Source organism: Platalea leucorodia (assembly GCF_965183815.1).
Source record: "Platalea leucorodia genome assembly, chromosome: 8".
Taxonomy (NCBI): domain Eukaryota; kingdom Metazoa; phylum Chordata; class Aves; order Pelecaniformes; family Threskiornithidae; genus Platalea; species Platalea leucorodia.
Genome location: NC_138830.1, coordinates 54,631,326 through 54,647,025, shown reverse-complemented (window position 1 = coordinate 54,647,025; position 15,700 = coordinate 54,631,326). Strand labels below are relative to the sequence as shown.

General features: G+C 58.4%; 1 protein-coding gene across 1 annotated transcript; it reads left to right on the top strand.

Moving 5' to 3' along the window:
• Positions 1–450: 450 nt before the first annotated feature.
• LOC309594526 (dual specificity protein phosphatase 22-A-like) lies at positions 451–14,176 on the top strand (the record flags this gene model as incomplete). Its single annotated transcript, XM_082320512.1, has 7 exons — positions 451–471; positions 2,103–2,136; positions 2,763–2,845; positions 5,430–5,479; positions 8,660–8,734; positions 9,195–9,366; positions 13,970–14,176. The coding sequence occupies 7 exons, from the start codon at positions 451–453 to the stop codon at positions 14,174–14,176; spliced, it is 642 nt and encodes a 213-aa protein (XP_082176638.1).
• Positions 14,177–15,700: the final 1,524 nt, after the last annotated feature.

The window sequence follows — 15,700 nt, the reverse complement described above, 5'->3', positions numbered from 1 at the left end:
ACCGGGAGAAAAATCCTGCTGAGTGCAGGGCTGGTACCAGCCCGTAACATCCCAGAACGAAGCCCGGCGAGCACCGCTGGGACGAGGGAGTCATTCCTCCCAAGCGCCCTCCTCTTCACCCTCCCCAAAAGGTTGTGAAAACCCCAGGGAGCCCGGGAGAGAAACCTGAGCCTCACCACAGCCCTGGATCCTTATTTCATCCTCTCCTGCCCGGCACCAGCCACTCTCCTCGGTCCCCTTCACCTGCTGGAGCAGCCTGCCGCTGGTAAGCGAGCTGAATTTGCTGGGGCTCCGCACGCTCCCCTCCTGCTGCGTGTTCCCCTTCCTCCTGCTCGCATGCACTGTTGGAGGGGGGCAGATCTCTCCATCTGGGATTTTCGGGTGCTTATTTGCAGGTAGCCTTGGAGAACAAGAAGCCACCTGAATCCTGACCCTGGGAAGAGGAAAACCATGGGGAGTGGAATGAGCAAGGTACTGGGGGGCTGGCGGGATGGCGGCCAGCGTGTCCTCCTTGGGCAGCACCTTTCTCCTGCAGCCCAGGGGGATGCTTGTTCCCAGACCGCCACGATGCCCTAAATACAACTGTTTGCGTCTTCCTTTTTTCATTCCCCTGCGAAACTTCAAGCACTTAAGAAGGGGAATTAAGAAAGCAAACAGTGATCCCCGGGTTTATATCCGAGGTAATGAGCTAAGTGCCTGCGGGTGGCAGAAAAGTGACAGCCGGCTTTAGATGCTCATCCCTTGGGTGCTAAGGCCATGGCATTAAAATCCTCAGGGCCAAGAGGGGTCTCTGCAGGGAAATTTCCCCCCCTTGCCACCCCCGGGACGTGTCCGTGCCTGGCAGCCATGCGCTGCGAAGGGGGAAGTGGGGTTTTACTGCTGCTTGTTGCTCAGCTGAACTCCAGGGCTGGCAGAGGGGATTGATTTCTGTTGGTATCCTTAAATAACCGCTTGGTATGTGCGTTATCCAGTTTAAAATTAGACTCTGGGACAACAACGGAGAGACCAGATCAGGGCAAACTCTCTCTGCACGGCTCTGGTGTGATTTAACAGCAGGGTTTCACCCCCTGCAGACGCAGCCTGACCTGCAAAGTGGCTTTCACAGCCTCCCTGGTGCCACCAAACCCTCTTGGGGAGCCCGGGCTGCCTTTGCCGAGGGCTGGGTTGGTGCCGAGACGTTTGTGTTACAGGATCCAGCTTTGACTTGATGAGACGCAGGGCTCGGCGTCCCCCTTCTAGTGGGAACAGCTTGTGCTGTGCTGGGCGCAGACGTTTGCTGAATCCAGGTGTTTGCACCCCAGAAGCGGGCTGGGGTTCCGCTGAACGGTAGAGGTGGGCTGGATGTGACCCAGAGCTGTTGGAAACCCTTCCTACAGCCTCTCAAACCAGCTGTCTTCTGCCAGATGGGTCCAACTGGTAACCAGCTCTTCCTTTCTGTGCCCCTGGAAACGGCTCTGGCAGGCTCTTACACCCCGTAAATACCCTGAGCTGCCCCTTTTTCTCCTTCGTAACTCTGCAGCAGTGAGTTAGAGGCCAAATTTGCATACTTGACAGCACTTACTGCAACATCCTGGCCAGAAAAGTATTATAAATAGCCTGTGCCTTTGCCCGTCTATCCCCAGCTGGCAGAGGCAAGCTTTAAAACTATTTGTAAGAGGTGGTTGCTATAGAATAGCAAAACAAAGCCCAGCCTCAGCAAGCTGGCCTGCCTGCAGGAGCCAGGGCGATGGGGGTTCCCCGCTGGAGCTCCACCTTGAAGGAGGAGGCTGGGGTGGGCTGAGCTGGCTGGGGACTCCAGCCCCCAGCCCTGCCCTTCTGATAGCAATAGGACCAAACGCAAACCCCCCTTCATTTATGTGCTGAGTTTTCCTGAGCTCTGCGCTCCTGGAGGGGTTTGGGCTGGTGGTTTGAGCGGGACCAACCTTTGATGTTCGTTAATGACGATGGTTCACTGATGAGGTGTTTGGTTTATCATTGCCTGGGCAGTTTGCTGCCAGATGCCCTGGTCCTGCTGGTGCCACGCGTGCAGCTTGTTGCTCCCACCGTGTCAGATGCACATTGTGCCCGGCGCCGTCTGAAATCTCCTTTTTGTCACCTCCCAGGTTGTCAAAGGCCTCTACCTCGGGAACATCCGCGGTGAGTGCCTTTCCCTGCTCCACCTCTGCCTTGCTGTGGGATCCCTGGGCAGCTGGCAGGGCTGGAGGAGCCCCTCTCCTTGGGGACCTCAGTATCTTCCAGAGATCCAAAGCCCCAAAAAAGCACCATCCCGATTGCAAGTGGCCCCATGCAGCTCTAGTCCAGGAAAGGGACATCCGTGGGGAGCTGTGGCCACCAGCCACGCCGGAGCACCGGGGAACCCCTGGCATGGCTGGAAACCTTCCCATATTTGCTGAGACAGTATTTATAGCGGGCCAACGCCTGGCTTTCTTGCTGGGGCCTCTGGCCCCATGGGGAGCAGGGCGAAGCTTGGGTTTCACCCAACAGCGAAGACACAACAGCCTGTTCCAAATTAGCAGTACAATTTCTCATTCTGGGGGTGGTTTTAGGAACCTGCTGGATACCCAGTGCATCCAAAGGGGATTTTGCTTTGAAGGAGGTGCATCGTGATGCCCGGTCTCCTTTCCTGCATCGTGCGGGGTGGGAGGCAGCGGGAAGGGGCTGGCACGGGGGGTCGAGGGTGATGGATAAGGGTTGCTGGTGGGTGCTTGATCCAGCAGATCTCCCAGGAGGGCAGGCGACTCACGTGCCGCTCCTGCTTCCAGACTCTGAAGATCGGGAAAACCTGCTGAGGAACGGGGTGACGCACATCCTCTCTGTCCACAACCGTGCCGAACCGGTGCTGGGGGTGAGTGCCCGGGTGGGGGAATTGGGGGACCACCCCGGGGGAGCAGGGGCTGGGGAGGTGCAGATGGGACACAGGTTCTTCTCCTGGCGTGGGGCGGAGAGGGGAGAAGCAAGGCTGAATTTGCACCCATTTTGCAGCAATTGGCACCGTGCAACGCTGAATCGCACCCGAAGGGGCTCAGCGCTGGCTTTCGCGGGGTGGGGGGGAGCGGGGTGTTTGGGGGGCACGGCCAGACGGCGGGGTTTAGGGGGAAAGCGTGCGGCGGCAGCGCCGGCGGGGCCGGGACCCGGCGCGGAGCCCGGTGCTGCCGCGGGGAGAACCGCGAGAGGGCGGCGGCGGCCCGCGGATGGCAGCGCCGGGGCCGCATCCAGCCCGGCCGGGCCGGGGGCACAGCGGGACCCGCAGCATCCCCCCCCCAAAACCTCCAGGAGAGGGGTCCCGGGCCGCCCTGGCTTTGCCTGCCTGCTACGGACCCCTCGGGCTGCGGGTGGGGGAAACTGAGGCAGGAGGGAGCTGGCCGGTGGGTTGATGCCAGAGGTGCTGATCAGGTCTTTTGTGCACCAATCCTGCCTGCACGGACGAATGGAGCCTGCAGCTGGAGGAGCAGCCCCCCGCGGGGTCCGCGTGCGGGGATGCTCGGGCCCACGCCGCTCATAGAATCATTTAGATTGGAAAAGACCTTTAAGATCATCAAGTCCAACCGTTAACCCAGCGCTGTCATGTCGCGACGGATGGACGCATGCAACTTGCGCTTCATCCCGGTGTCGGATCCGCTGCCAGCTCCCAAATCCCGGGATGCTGCAGAAGGCGAAGGGGACTGCCAGGACCCCTCATCCTTTGGGGCCACGCTGGGCAGGGAGCCCCAGCAAAACACCAGCTTGAGCCTTTTCCCCGCTAAGGCATTGAGTAACGTGGAGGGGGGAGAGAGAGAAGGAAGGAGGCTGAATAAAATCGGTGCAGAGAAACGGCTCGTGGCTGGAGAAGGGGCAGCAGCTGGGGCTGGTGGAGCTCAGGCCACTGCCAGACGGGTAGCAAACCGCACGGCGAGCTTACAACACGGAGCAAGCCGCTGGGCTGGCGAAAAGGGGAACCGGAAAGGCATGGTGGGTTGAGCAATGTGTCAATCACGGCCCCGGGTCGGGAACCGCAAACCCCAGCACCGTTCCCATGCGTGGCCCAGCTCCCTGAGGCGGGATGGGGGCACCCGGCCCCGCAGGGAAGGGGAAGCCGCTGGGAGCCCGGCAGTTAATCTGGGATTGGGGTGCAGGTTGGGGTTTGGGGAGGAGCGGGGTCACTTCGGCTGCTCTGCTGGTTGGCATGGTGGTTTTGCCGGCACGGTGGCTCTCCTTGCCGCGGGAAGGTCGGGCTGGTGCCAGGCATGGCAGGGCACAGCCAGGTTTTGGGAAGCCACAGCCCATCACGGCTCATCCTGCAAAACCTGCTGGCATTTGCTTGCTGGTCCCCGCACCCCTGCCTGATGCAGGTCCCCTTCCACCCGCTGAGCTCCTGCCAGCAGCCGCCATCCCCTGCATCCCGGGGAGCTGTGGTTTGGCCGAGGGTGCGGATGAGGAACCCGCCGGCTCTGTTTTTCCCCCCGCTGCCCTGGCCTCTCCGGCAGCTTCTCTGGGCGGGGAGCAGCCGGCTGGCACGCCACGGGGAGCCGGCAAGCGGCACATCGCTGCGGCACCGCATCCCCGTCCTGCGAGAGGCTGCGGGATGGCGGGGGCGAGCATGGGACGGGGCTGGGGAGGATGGATGGGACAGAGAGGAGATGCATGGGAAAGCCCGCCCGCGCTCGTCCTCGCAACGTGGGTCTTTCCAGCGCAGAAATATCCCCGTGCCTGTCCCACTCTGCCCCTTCCCTCCTTAAATGATCGGCTTTGTCCAGCCTCCCGATTTGCTCTGGGCTGGAGGGAAGCGAGGGTGGCCCGTGGGTTTGGGCTGCATCAGCCCAGGGGGGACCTTTCAGCAGTGATGCCACAGGGAGCTGATGGAGACGGGGCAATCCCTGGTGCTCGGCTGTTTCAGCTCTGGCTGGCAGGATTTCCACCCATTTCGCTAAGAAAGTTTAGAAAAAAAAAAAAACCCTCAGATGAAAAGGATCTAATTTTAGCTCAGAACAGGGAGGATCGAGGAAGCGATGTTTTAAAGAAAGGAAAGTAATCTGACCTACGCCAACATGCGGCAGGATGATTTATTGTGTATTAAAAGGACCAGGAGGAAATAACTCATTGATGAGAGTGACTTCATCAGTGCGTGTTCGCACATGTCTTCCTGACGGGGCTCGCCGGTCGGGGCCCCAGTGAAGGGGTGGCTCAGTTTTGGGGGGCTCCTGAGCATCGTAGCAGTTCCCCACAGCCTGGCCTCTCCTCTGGGCTGAAATGGGGGGGGAAATAGCCTGGGGTGGGCTGGATGCGACCCTTCACAGTTCTCCCTACCCATGGGGAGCGGGGTGATGGCACCCGAAAGCAGATTTCAGCTTTCCCGTCACCGAAGGGTCAGCTGGGGAGAGGGAAAAGAGAGCAACGGGAGAGTTTGTGTTTCTCGAAAGTATCTTACTACCACAACCATCTTTGTATTGCAGGACATGACCTATCTCTGTATCTCGGCCTCAGATTCATCCAGTCAAAACCTGTAAGTCGTTTGCCATCCTTTTGCCTCCCAGGGCTGCGCTTTGGTAGTTATCAGTCAATAAGTGATCAAATTCTGCAGGGCGAAGGTTCAGTTCATTCATGACGCAAAAACTTGGTATCATTGCTGAGCTTGACAAAAACTGCGGTTAATTTTCAGGCAGTAAATGGCATTTGTAGGGCTTAAAATCTGTTTCTGTGTTTGTTTGCAGTTGGCACATTTAATTTTCCGTCAGATTTCAGGATTATTCTACCGGGCAGGGTTGAAAATTGGAGCAGTTTTTATTGGTTTAGGAAGATAATGATTTGTGTCGGTCTTCCAGACATTCTCCTTGGAAAGAGGAATAAAATATTTATTAAACTGAGTATTTTTTTACCCCACACAAAGCATAGATACTCCTAAGTCCTTTAATGATGCTCTCGAGATGAAGCTGGTGAGAGGTGCTTTCATGGGATGCAGTGCTGGGGTGCGATGGGCGCAGGCGCTGCTGGCACCGGGGGCATCCATAAACCATCCTTTGCAACCAGAAAATGGGCGACTCCAAGGGATTTTTCTCACCAATCAAACCCTAAAAAGGACCAAAACTTCATGCAGAGTGACCAGAGCGAAGGCCGTTGGTGGAGGTGCTGGTTTTCCAGCACCCTTGGGAGCAGCCGTGCCTGGGGGTGTGATTCTGCTTGCTCATGCTCCCGCTGAGCGGAAAGAGAAGCTTTACAAGAAAGCCCTGCCTCAGCAAGAACAGGGTTTTTTGGTTGTTATTTTTTGTCTTCTCTCATTTCTTTGCATTTGTGGCATGTCTACCAAAAGGGGAAAAAAAAAAAAGATAAGACTGGCTGCCGGAAGGAAGACTTATTCAAGGAACTATTTTCTGCTTGTCAGTTTATGCCTTGGATTTCATAATCCTCGTGAACTTCATGTCCTGCAGAGGAGATGCTTGTGACTCAGGACCTCAGTATCTCTCAGCATTACCAGGCTCCACACCCCGATCCCACGATTCGAGGCTGGAAAAGCATGGGGAGAGCTTTCCTCTGCCTGGCCATGGGGGAAAAAAAAAAACCCGTGGAATGGGTGAGGATGGATGAGGTGGCTGAAGAGCTCACCTGCCTCCCTCCGGGATGGGCTGGGAGAGCGATGCTGTGTGCGTGGAGCAGGCTGGAGGCTGGTGGCAAGCCTGCTGAGGGAGCTGGAAGCAAAAGCATCATGTCCTTGCAAGCAAGGTGCATCCCTGCTGGTCCCAGCCAAGGGGCTGAAGGGGAGAACTGGGATCTGGAGAGCTTGGACCTGCGTATGCAACACGTGCAGGCCCTGGGGGATGCTATCTGCTCTGCCAAGATAAGTAGGATGAGGAGAAATCCCCCGGGACAAGCTTTAGGTGGGGAAGGGCCCCCCCAAAGGGTGATGCTCTGTTTGCTATGGTGGCCAAGGAGGTGGCACATCTGTAGCCCACGAGGAGCGATGGACTTACATTTCCTTCCAGGGCCAAAAGGCTCAATATTTTTTGTATGACCACACCTTCAGAGACTCCCCCATTTCTCCTTCTCTTCTTGGGCAGCAGAACCCCCTTGAGATTTTTGAATATGTCCTTGGCTGATTTTTTAGAAGGCGCCTGAGCCCAGCCCTTCCAGGAAAGGGTAAAGAGCAGCATCGCCTTCAATCCCCCTTCCAGGGCAGGGAGAAGAGCATCCCCTTTGATGGGCCAGCAGGAATGGGGGAGGTTTTGGAGGGTTCTGCTTTGTCCCCGCAGGGAAGCTGGCTCTGAGCCCTGGGGGGCTCCCAGGGGAGGCTGTGCGTGGAGCGAGCCCTCGGCAAGGGGCAGGGGGGGAATAACTCTGTGGTAGCTCGTGCCTTGGCTTCTGAGAAATCAGGGAGGCTGTGCAGGCGTACGCCCACCCCATCACGCGGAGGCAGAGGAAGTCCAGCACCGGCGCTGGGGCAGAGGCGCTGCCGGCTCCCGCGCTTGCTGCCGGACGGCTCTGGCTCGGCTGTGCCAAAGGGACCCTCTTCTTCTCCTGGAAAAGCCAGGGTTGTGTGGTCACCAGCAGCCTAAGTTACCTAGAATGAGGTTTTTCTGCCTCAAAACTCCCCCAGGGCTTGCTGGGACCATGAGGGTGAGCAGGGATGGGCAGCATTTATTGCAAACACGTGCCGAGGAGATGAATACCTGGCTCAGCGTGGGCTCTCGGAGATGTCCGCTGTCTTTGAGAGGGATCGGCAGTGGCTTCCAGCATCCCATGCCGTGATGAGCAGGAGAGACACGTCTCACCGGAGCCTGCATAACCCTCCCACAAACACCCACCTGTATCTCATCGGTACATATGGAGTTATTTATCCCATTTTCTAGGTCTCCATGCCTTCAAAAAGACGGGTGCTGCTCTTATTGCTGAGCATCCAGGTCAGAAGGAGAGAAGCACCATAGCACATTGCAGCGGAGCTGCCAGAAAGCCCTGGCTCCCTGACCTGCCCCGTTTTGCTGTGAAACTCGCTGGTTAGGGTTAACGTGCTCCCTCTTCCTTGCCGGCAGTTACTGGTTATGCTTTCAGGAATTCAGGCAGTTATCCGGGAACAAGCCCGTGTTGTTGCTGGCAGCCCTGCCTCCTGGCACGGGCACCTCTCCGTGCCCTCCCTTGGGTTGGAAGGGGCTGAAGGGCCTGCTTGGGGTGAGGAGGGGAAGGGAGTGGCACCATTTTGGGACCTGCAGGCAAAACATCTCAGGAGCCACCTTCTCCCTGCCTTCTTCCCTGCCAACAACTTTCCCTTGGAGGGAACTGGGTGTTTTTGGCATCGTTTGGGAATTAGGGGCGAGCCGATGGCTCAGGACAACCTCTGGCGTGGGGATGTGCATGTCCCTTGGGCACAAGATGACACCTTGCCCTGGAGGCTGTCTCCCTGGGGTCCTCCCTGAGCTGGTTTGGCTGATGGCATCACCCTGCTCCCATCCCGATGCCTTGGGAAGCAGGAAATCCCCCGGAAAGTCTCCTAGGTCATTTCCTTCCTGGCAGATGAAGATCAGCCCCTCTGCCTTCGCTTGTCAGGGGAAGGATCTCCGCTCCCACCCCACGCCGGTGGCCCCAGGGTGGTGGGAAGTCCTGGGTGGGGGACACAACTGCTGCTGCTGGCATGGCCAGGCACCTTGCAGGGGTGGGCAGCCCTCCCACCCTCACCTCCCTGCCTCTCTCTTTGCAGGCTGCAGCATTTTAAGGAGTGCATCAAGTTCATCCACGAATGCCGGCTCGGTGGGGGAGGCTGCCTCGTCCATTGGTGAGAGCTGCTGTCACCGCCTCGCGTCCCTGCTTCACATCGGTCCTGTGGGAGGTGGGGATGGGCTCCCAAAAAGTGTCCTCGACGTTGAATGTCACTTGTGGTGGGGAGGAAGAAGAGAAGACAACAGATAGCGGGAGGGCGACAAGGGAAGGCCTCCGCTCCCGAGATCCATGGGGATGGGTGGTCTGTGCATCAAAAACCTGAGCATCCAAAGAGGTGGGACAGGCTAGAGGAGGGGACAGGGGGAAGCCACCTGCCCGGAGCCACCAGCAGTGGCTCCCTGTCCACACGGCTCCTTACCCCCACCCAACCCGTGGCCGGGGAACCCTGCTAGCACCCCAGCGAGAGGGATTGCTCATGGGAAGATGCATCCCATGGGTGTCCCTTGCTGCGGGGCCGCACCAGCCTCCGTGGTGGGAATACCTCTCCCTGACACTGCTCCCTCGCGCCATGCCAGCCTGGCTGGGGTCTCCCGCAGCACCACCATCCTGGTGGCTTACCTCATGACGGTGACCGAGCTCGGCTGGGAGGGCTGCCTGGCTGCCACCAAGGCCGTGCGGTCCTACGTCAGCCCCAACTTTGGCTTCCAGCAGCAGCTGCAGGAGTACGAGGCGACCTTGCTGCAGGAGGTACGTCCCGCGCTGACGTCACCTTATATATGCGTCTGCGGCGTTTGCAAGCAGGCACGGCTCTTTTGCATGCAGCTCACTGCAGGGGCCAGCTGTTTGCCCGAGCTGGCCTTTGTGCATGCTATTTATTACCTGGGGAATTTGGGTTTTGCATGCAAAAAAAAAAAAAAAAAGAAAAGATAAAATTAAAAAAAGAAAGAAGTGCCTAGACATTATGTGAGTGCACTTAAAACAGCTCTTTAAAACCCCAGTGCTTTTCTCGAGAGTTCAGTTAGGACACAGCCGGAGGGACAGGCGAGCATCAAGTCCCCAGGGAGCGCCGGGAAGGGTGCTGGACCAGTTCCCAGGAATGCAGCACAGCAGGAGCCGGAGGCGGAAAGGGGGAGAGGAGAGGGAGGAAGGCTCTTGCGAGCGGCTTCGGGATGTCTGGGCATGCTTGGATCTGGCAGGGCTTCCTCTGACAGCAAGCCCTCTGCTTTTAGAGGCAGGCGACAGAGAGAAGCAAGTGCTGATGGAGAAATTCTCCTCTCCCCTCCCCAAAATGATGTGGAGCAGCAGGTTTTAGGGTAGCAGAAGCCCTGGCTAGGTGGGTTCCCGTCCCGTGCAAGGGAGTGATGTTGTCGTAGCTGAGCCAAGCCGGATGCTGGCAGCTGGGAGCGACAGTGGCACGTTTACTCGGGAGAGCACTAGTTGCAGAGATCAGAGCTGCACTTTTGACCTGGAAAGCCTTCAAAAGCAAAGGGAAAGGCCTTTAAAAGTACAGCTCCTGCCTGGCTCGCTGGCTGCCCTCCAGCCTCCCACATTGGTCCCTGCTCCTCTGCCCAGCCCTGGGCTCTGCAGAGAATGACCGGCGTGCAAAACTGCCCCGGGAGGGCCCACGGGCCACAGCTGGACCTCTGCAAGGAAAGAGTAACCCACAACTTGGCGTGTACAAGGCATCTCGTGGCCCACGTCACCCCTGAACTTGGTCCCATCCCTGGAGGTGAAGCCCCCCCACCCGCTGTAGCCACGAGCATCATGCAATGGCCCCATGGCAAACGGCGGTGGAGACGCGGCGGTCCCTCCGGCCACACGGAGTGGTTCAAGGGGATTTCTCTCCTCCCAGGAGAGAGGCAGGGACAGCATGTGACATTGGCCCAAATGTCAGCCCCTTCCCCGCTGCCGAGTTCCCTTCCTCGGGTGCCAGAGGGAGCGGGCAGGCGCTGTCACATGAGGGATGCAGCCCTGCCCCGTTATCACTGGCTTGCAAAAATACCCGCGGAGGAGGGTGGAAAATGGTCCAAGGGATTACAAAACACCCACGGTGCTGGAGATTCCCTTCAGGGCTTTCCCCGTCGGGGCCAGCTCTCCCTAACCCTTCTCATGCTCTGGCCACATCCCAGCACAGACAGTGATGTGAGGCTTGCTGTGCCCCCCACTCTATCCGAACTATTCCTCCTGCCTCCCAAAATCCAGGCTGGGCTCAGCAGACGCTGGACTTTCTTCCCTTTCCCTTAGATGCTGCTTTTTCATCACCTCAAAGTTTTGCCAGGGGCTTTGCAAGCATTTCCCAAAGGCAGAGCTGGCGTGGCGGCACTTGGATGTGTTTCTCTGAGCTGTGGGGTTTAGCAAGAGCTGCCTTTTCCTTGAAACACCCCACATTCCCCACAATCACAGCATCGGGGAGGGAAGCTGTGGACGGCCCTCGTGGGCGGACTGCTGCTAGCACGGCCCCGGAGGCGAAGGCTGGGTGCTGGAGCGGGGAGTGCTCTGGCGTTACTCAGCCGCAGCTGCATTTGAAGAAGGGGAAGAGCCAGGATGGATGCTCCAACCCTTGCCCCTGCGCCCTCCACCTTTGCAAGAGGAAGGGACTTGCGGGCAGCGCGGGCAGGTCAGCCGAGGTGGATGGCTGGGTGTCTCGTGGGGTGGTGGGTGCCGTAGGCATTCACCTGCGTGGCCAGGAGCCTGTGGGACCCAATGCCGCATGGGTCCTGTGCCTTGCTTCATGCCAAGCAGCAGTTGGCTCGCTTACCTTGGCTGTGGGAGGTCACACCTTGCTCCAGTTTGTGGCTTTGGGGTGGTTTTCCATGTGTGTAGGTAGGATGCAGGAGCAAGGGTACCGTGACCTGAGCTTCAGCTCTTGCTGAGGACAGAAAAGAGGTTAAATTTCCCCATTTAGCCCAGCTGTCATCATGGCAGGCAGCAATTTGGAAATGCAGTGCTTGGCGGCAGACATGGATAAGGGCTGGGTGGGCTGCTCAGGAGGAAAAGCCTCGTTTCTTGTTGGTTAAAACCTGCGAGGAACAGGTCAGCCCTCTTGGGGACCTCCTGGGGACCGTGGGCGGGCATCCCTCAGTGCCTCGGTTTCCTCGATCTGCAGCAGGGACCTCAGATGGGACCCCGGGAGGGAGAAATGAGGAAGATGCTCTCTGGGACTGGCCAGCTGGCCCCTCGCCGCAAGAAGCGCGCCTTGAGCGTGCAGCTGTGGTTTTGAGCTGGCAAATGGTGTTTATCGGGGCTAGATGGATAAAGAAGGAAGGAAGGGACCAAGAGCAGCAGCAGAATGATGGGTGAGGTTAGAAAAGAAAGTATGCGAGTGCAGAGAAGACAGTGTAGATGTGAGAGAGGGCACAGATGGGCATTTGGGTGATGGACCCGTCCTCCCCTGCCCCAAGGTCCCCCCATGGTGCTGGCACACCGTGGTCAGGCTGCCTTTCCCCACCCAGTGCCATCCCAGATGGGACGGGTGCTCTGGGCCCTGGGAGAGAGGAGGAGGGCAATGGGTTAGTGGTCAGCGCTGGAGGAAACGGGCTGTAACCACTTCTTGCTCTGGCTTTACAAGGAAATGCCTGGCAGCAGCAGCAGGGTGCTTCCCCCAGCCTCCCGCTGGCTCCTTCCCTCCTTCGCTGGATGGTGGGAACCAGCTCCAAGGCTGGGCAGTGGGTGCCGAGCCTCGGTGGGTGCCGAGCCTTGGTGGGTGCCGAGCCTTGGTGGCCAGGCTGGTCTCCCCATGGAGCTTCATCCCTCTGAGCGGTTTGCACAGGAGGGATGTTTCCCCCCATGAGTAGTTGGCGTGGATGCTTGACCCAAATCCTGTCCCAGATCCTTTGGGACTCACTTCCCAGGGGTTGTTTTCTGGCAAGGAAATCAGGCCTGGCTCTCGGGGGTCCGCCCCAAACAACGGGTCTTCCTGCTTACAGGAGGTGAGCGCGCCACAGCCGTGGTGAGTCCTGCTGTCTGAGGGAGTGGATTTGGGAAATCCAGACATTCCCAGTGGAAATCCCCTCTGCCCGAGCTGACTTTCCCCAGCTGCAGGAGGAGGGAATGCTGCCAGGGTCAGTCTCAGACTTTATCCTCCTGTGGTTCATGGTCCCTGTGCCTGCAGCAGCTCTGGCAGGACAGGGCTGAGCCACCCGTCCCGCTGTCCTGCATCCCGCACCTTTGCTGTGAGCTCGGTGGCTCCTGGCCATGGGGTGCTGCCGTAGCACCCCGGGAAGCTGGAGCCATTGCAGAGGCATCTTGCCCTGGGGGTGCCGAGGCTGGGCAGCTCCTGGGGGCTGCCTGCCCTCTCCCTCTGGTTTCCCCGGCTGCACCCCATGCCTGTCCCAGTGCTGCCCCGCGCCGGGGCTCCAATGCTCGGTCCCTCTCTGTACCCTTTGCACCTGCAGGCTTCGCATTCCTGACTCTCTGCCCTCCATCCTTTTGGCAAGGTGTTTAGTGTTGCTGGACGTGATCTTACCACCCATCCCAGTAAGTCCTGCTTGCTGGACCAGCTGGTTCCCAGTAGGTTAGGAAGGTAGCAGAGCCCTGCCTGCTCCCCGTGAGCACCATGCAGCTGGCACAGCAGGTCCTGGCAGGGCCGCCCGTTCCTGCCCACACTCTCAGGTGCTGCAGTCTGGCCATGTCTCATCCCAGCAGTAGCGGGAAACATTTCTACAGACCGTCTTTCGCTTCCCAGCCACCTCCGGACCTCAGCCTGCTGCCAGCTGGCGCCCAGCCACAGGCATGCTCCTGCCGCCGGAGCAGACTTTGCAGCTGGCTGTAACGATGGGGGGGACGAGAGGCACCCCCCAACAGCCCGGCGGCGAGCAAGACGCTCTGCAAACAAACCTGCCTCAGCATGCAAGAGCCAACTTGGCCATGCAGCTTGTGGCAGCGAGCGCAGCCTGTCCCTGCGCTGCCACGGCGGGGAGAAAGCGTGGGGAAGCTTTTCTTACAGGAATTCGGGCACACAAGGAACAGCAGCAGCTTCTTGGCAATGAAAAGTAAATAAAGCTGCTGTCCCGGCTGCAGCCTGCATGAGAAGCTGAGGATGCTGCCAGCTCTCCGTCTGTGCCGGGCTGGGGTTGCAGGGAACACTCGGTCACGGGGAACCATCGCATCTCTCGTACGACGCGGTTGTGTCGCATGGCATGCGAGCTCCTGTGAAACCGGGACCTTTCTGCTTGCTGGCTGTGGCTGGGGATCCCTTGGCCTCGTCCGAGGCTGCGGCTGGGATGCAGCAGGCATTGCCCCTGCTTGGCTTGCTGCTTTCCACCGGGGCTGTTGCAAGCCCTGGCTCTCGAGCTGGGGGTGTCTCAGCCCCCAGTGACCCTGACAACGTCTTTTGGCTTTGTCCTGGCAGTACCGCGCCTGGATCCGCCGCGACTACGGCAGGAACCCATTCAAGGACCAGGAGGAGCTGCAGCATTTGCTGGCCCAGCAGGAGCAGAGGCAGAAGGAGCAGCAGCTGGGGAGCAGGGAGAGCTCCTGGCTCCAGTCTCCAGCTCCCACCAACCCGCTCCCCTACCACGCAGGTGGCACCGGCAGAAGCAGATGGATGAACAGATAAGCAGCCGGCTGCTTGAAGGCAGACGTTGGCCCTGGGGCTTGGAAAACTCCGTATTCCCTTTGCCAAGTGCCCACGGGGGGTTCATGTCTCGGGCAGCAAGCAGCCAGCGCTGGCCTCGGCCGCGGGCTCAAGGATCGGGGCGGTGGGTCAGGACTCACAGACCCTCTCTGCGGCTGCCGGCTCTGTGTATACCTCTGGGCAAGTCAGTTAATTGATGATAGTGTCTTGCTCTGTCCCGTTCCCCCATTCCCCAGTGGATTGCAGCCACTTTTCCATTACCCATAGCAGCAGCAAGCCCCGTCTCTCTCTCCAGCGGCGTGGTACCCAGGTGCTTCTCCGGCAGGGCACGAGGATGCCAACGCAGACCTTGGGAAGCCAAAGCAGGATGAGATGGAGAGAGGCCACCTTGTCTTCTGCTTTGCAGTGAAGCTGGGGGCCAGTGCAGCCTGCGAGGCTGCCCCGAGGAGGGAGGGACGGGTCCTGGGGTGAGGGGGTGCTGCCGAGCCCAGCTGTCACCCCGAGGGATGGGGAAAGGGGCCGCAGGCTGAGCTGCTGCCAGGGCTACAGATGCTCCTCGCCGTGTTTGGACTTTCCTGGTCCAGCCTGGTCTTGGCCGATGTCAGTCTGGCATTTTTCTTAACCACCCTGCCGGGGAGGGGGGAAATCCAGTGGTGCTGGAGGCTGCCCGTCCCCACCGCCTCCATCCCCAGAGCCAGAGCAGGTTTGGGTTTCCCCTGCCGCCCAACCTGAATGTCCCCGCTTGCAAAAGAAACCAATTGCTCGATTGGACTCGGTTGACCCACAGACCAATTTAACGCTGTCCCTCTCCAACAGCCTTTTTAATGTTGAAAGACCATGACTGTGTCCCTTTTTTCATCCCAAACTCATACACCGTGTTTCCAAAGCACGGCCTTGCTGCCTTCCTTTGCCAGGACTCCCCACATCTGTCTACAAGGGAGGTCCCAACCCATCAACACAGCCCTTTGACATTGAAACCTTCAAATCTTCCATGCCAGCTTGGCATTTTCCTATAAATACCTTGCCTGGCTTCTCAAAAATATCTGTTCTGCAATCCATTCTGAGAAAAAAAAGAAAAGGTCCTTAAAATATTTCTAGGAATTCCCTTAATGAAAATTTCTGGGTACTCCGAGTGTGACAGTGCCAGGGGTGACTTGCCCAACCCCTAATAAAGAGTGATTAAAACCATGAGAATGGCTGGTCTTGATTTATGGTGTTCCTGGTGGGAATGGAGGGATGGACTGATAGGACCGCTCTGCCACCGTGTCCTGTTTCCTATTTTCTTGATGAGAACCATCAGCCAAATTAAAACTTTTAAAGACTCAATGTTTAGCTGTAACATATAGGATTCTGGGAGAAAAATTACGGGGGCTTTTCCCTGTCTTTTTACATTGAAAAAAGAATGTGTCTGCTGTCTGTTATTCTCCACGGAGGTACACCACGGTTCGTACCTGCAGCCCACGCTGTGTGGGAAAGAGCCCTGAGAAATTAATGAGATCAAGGACC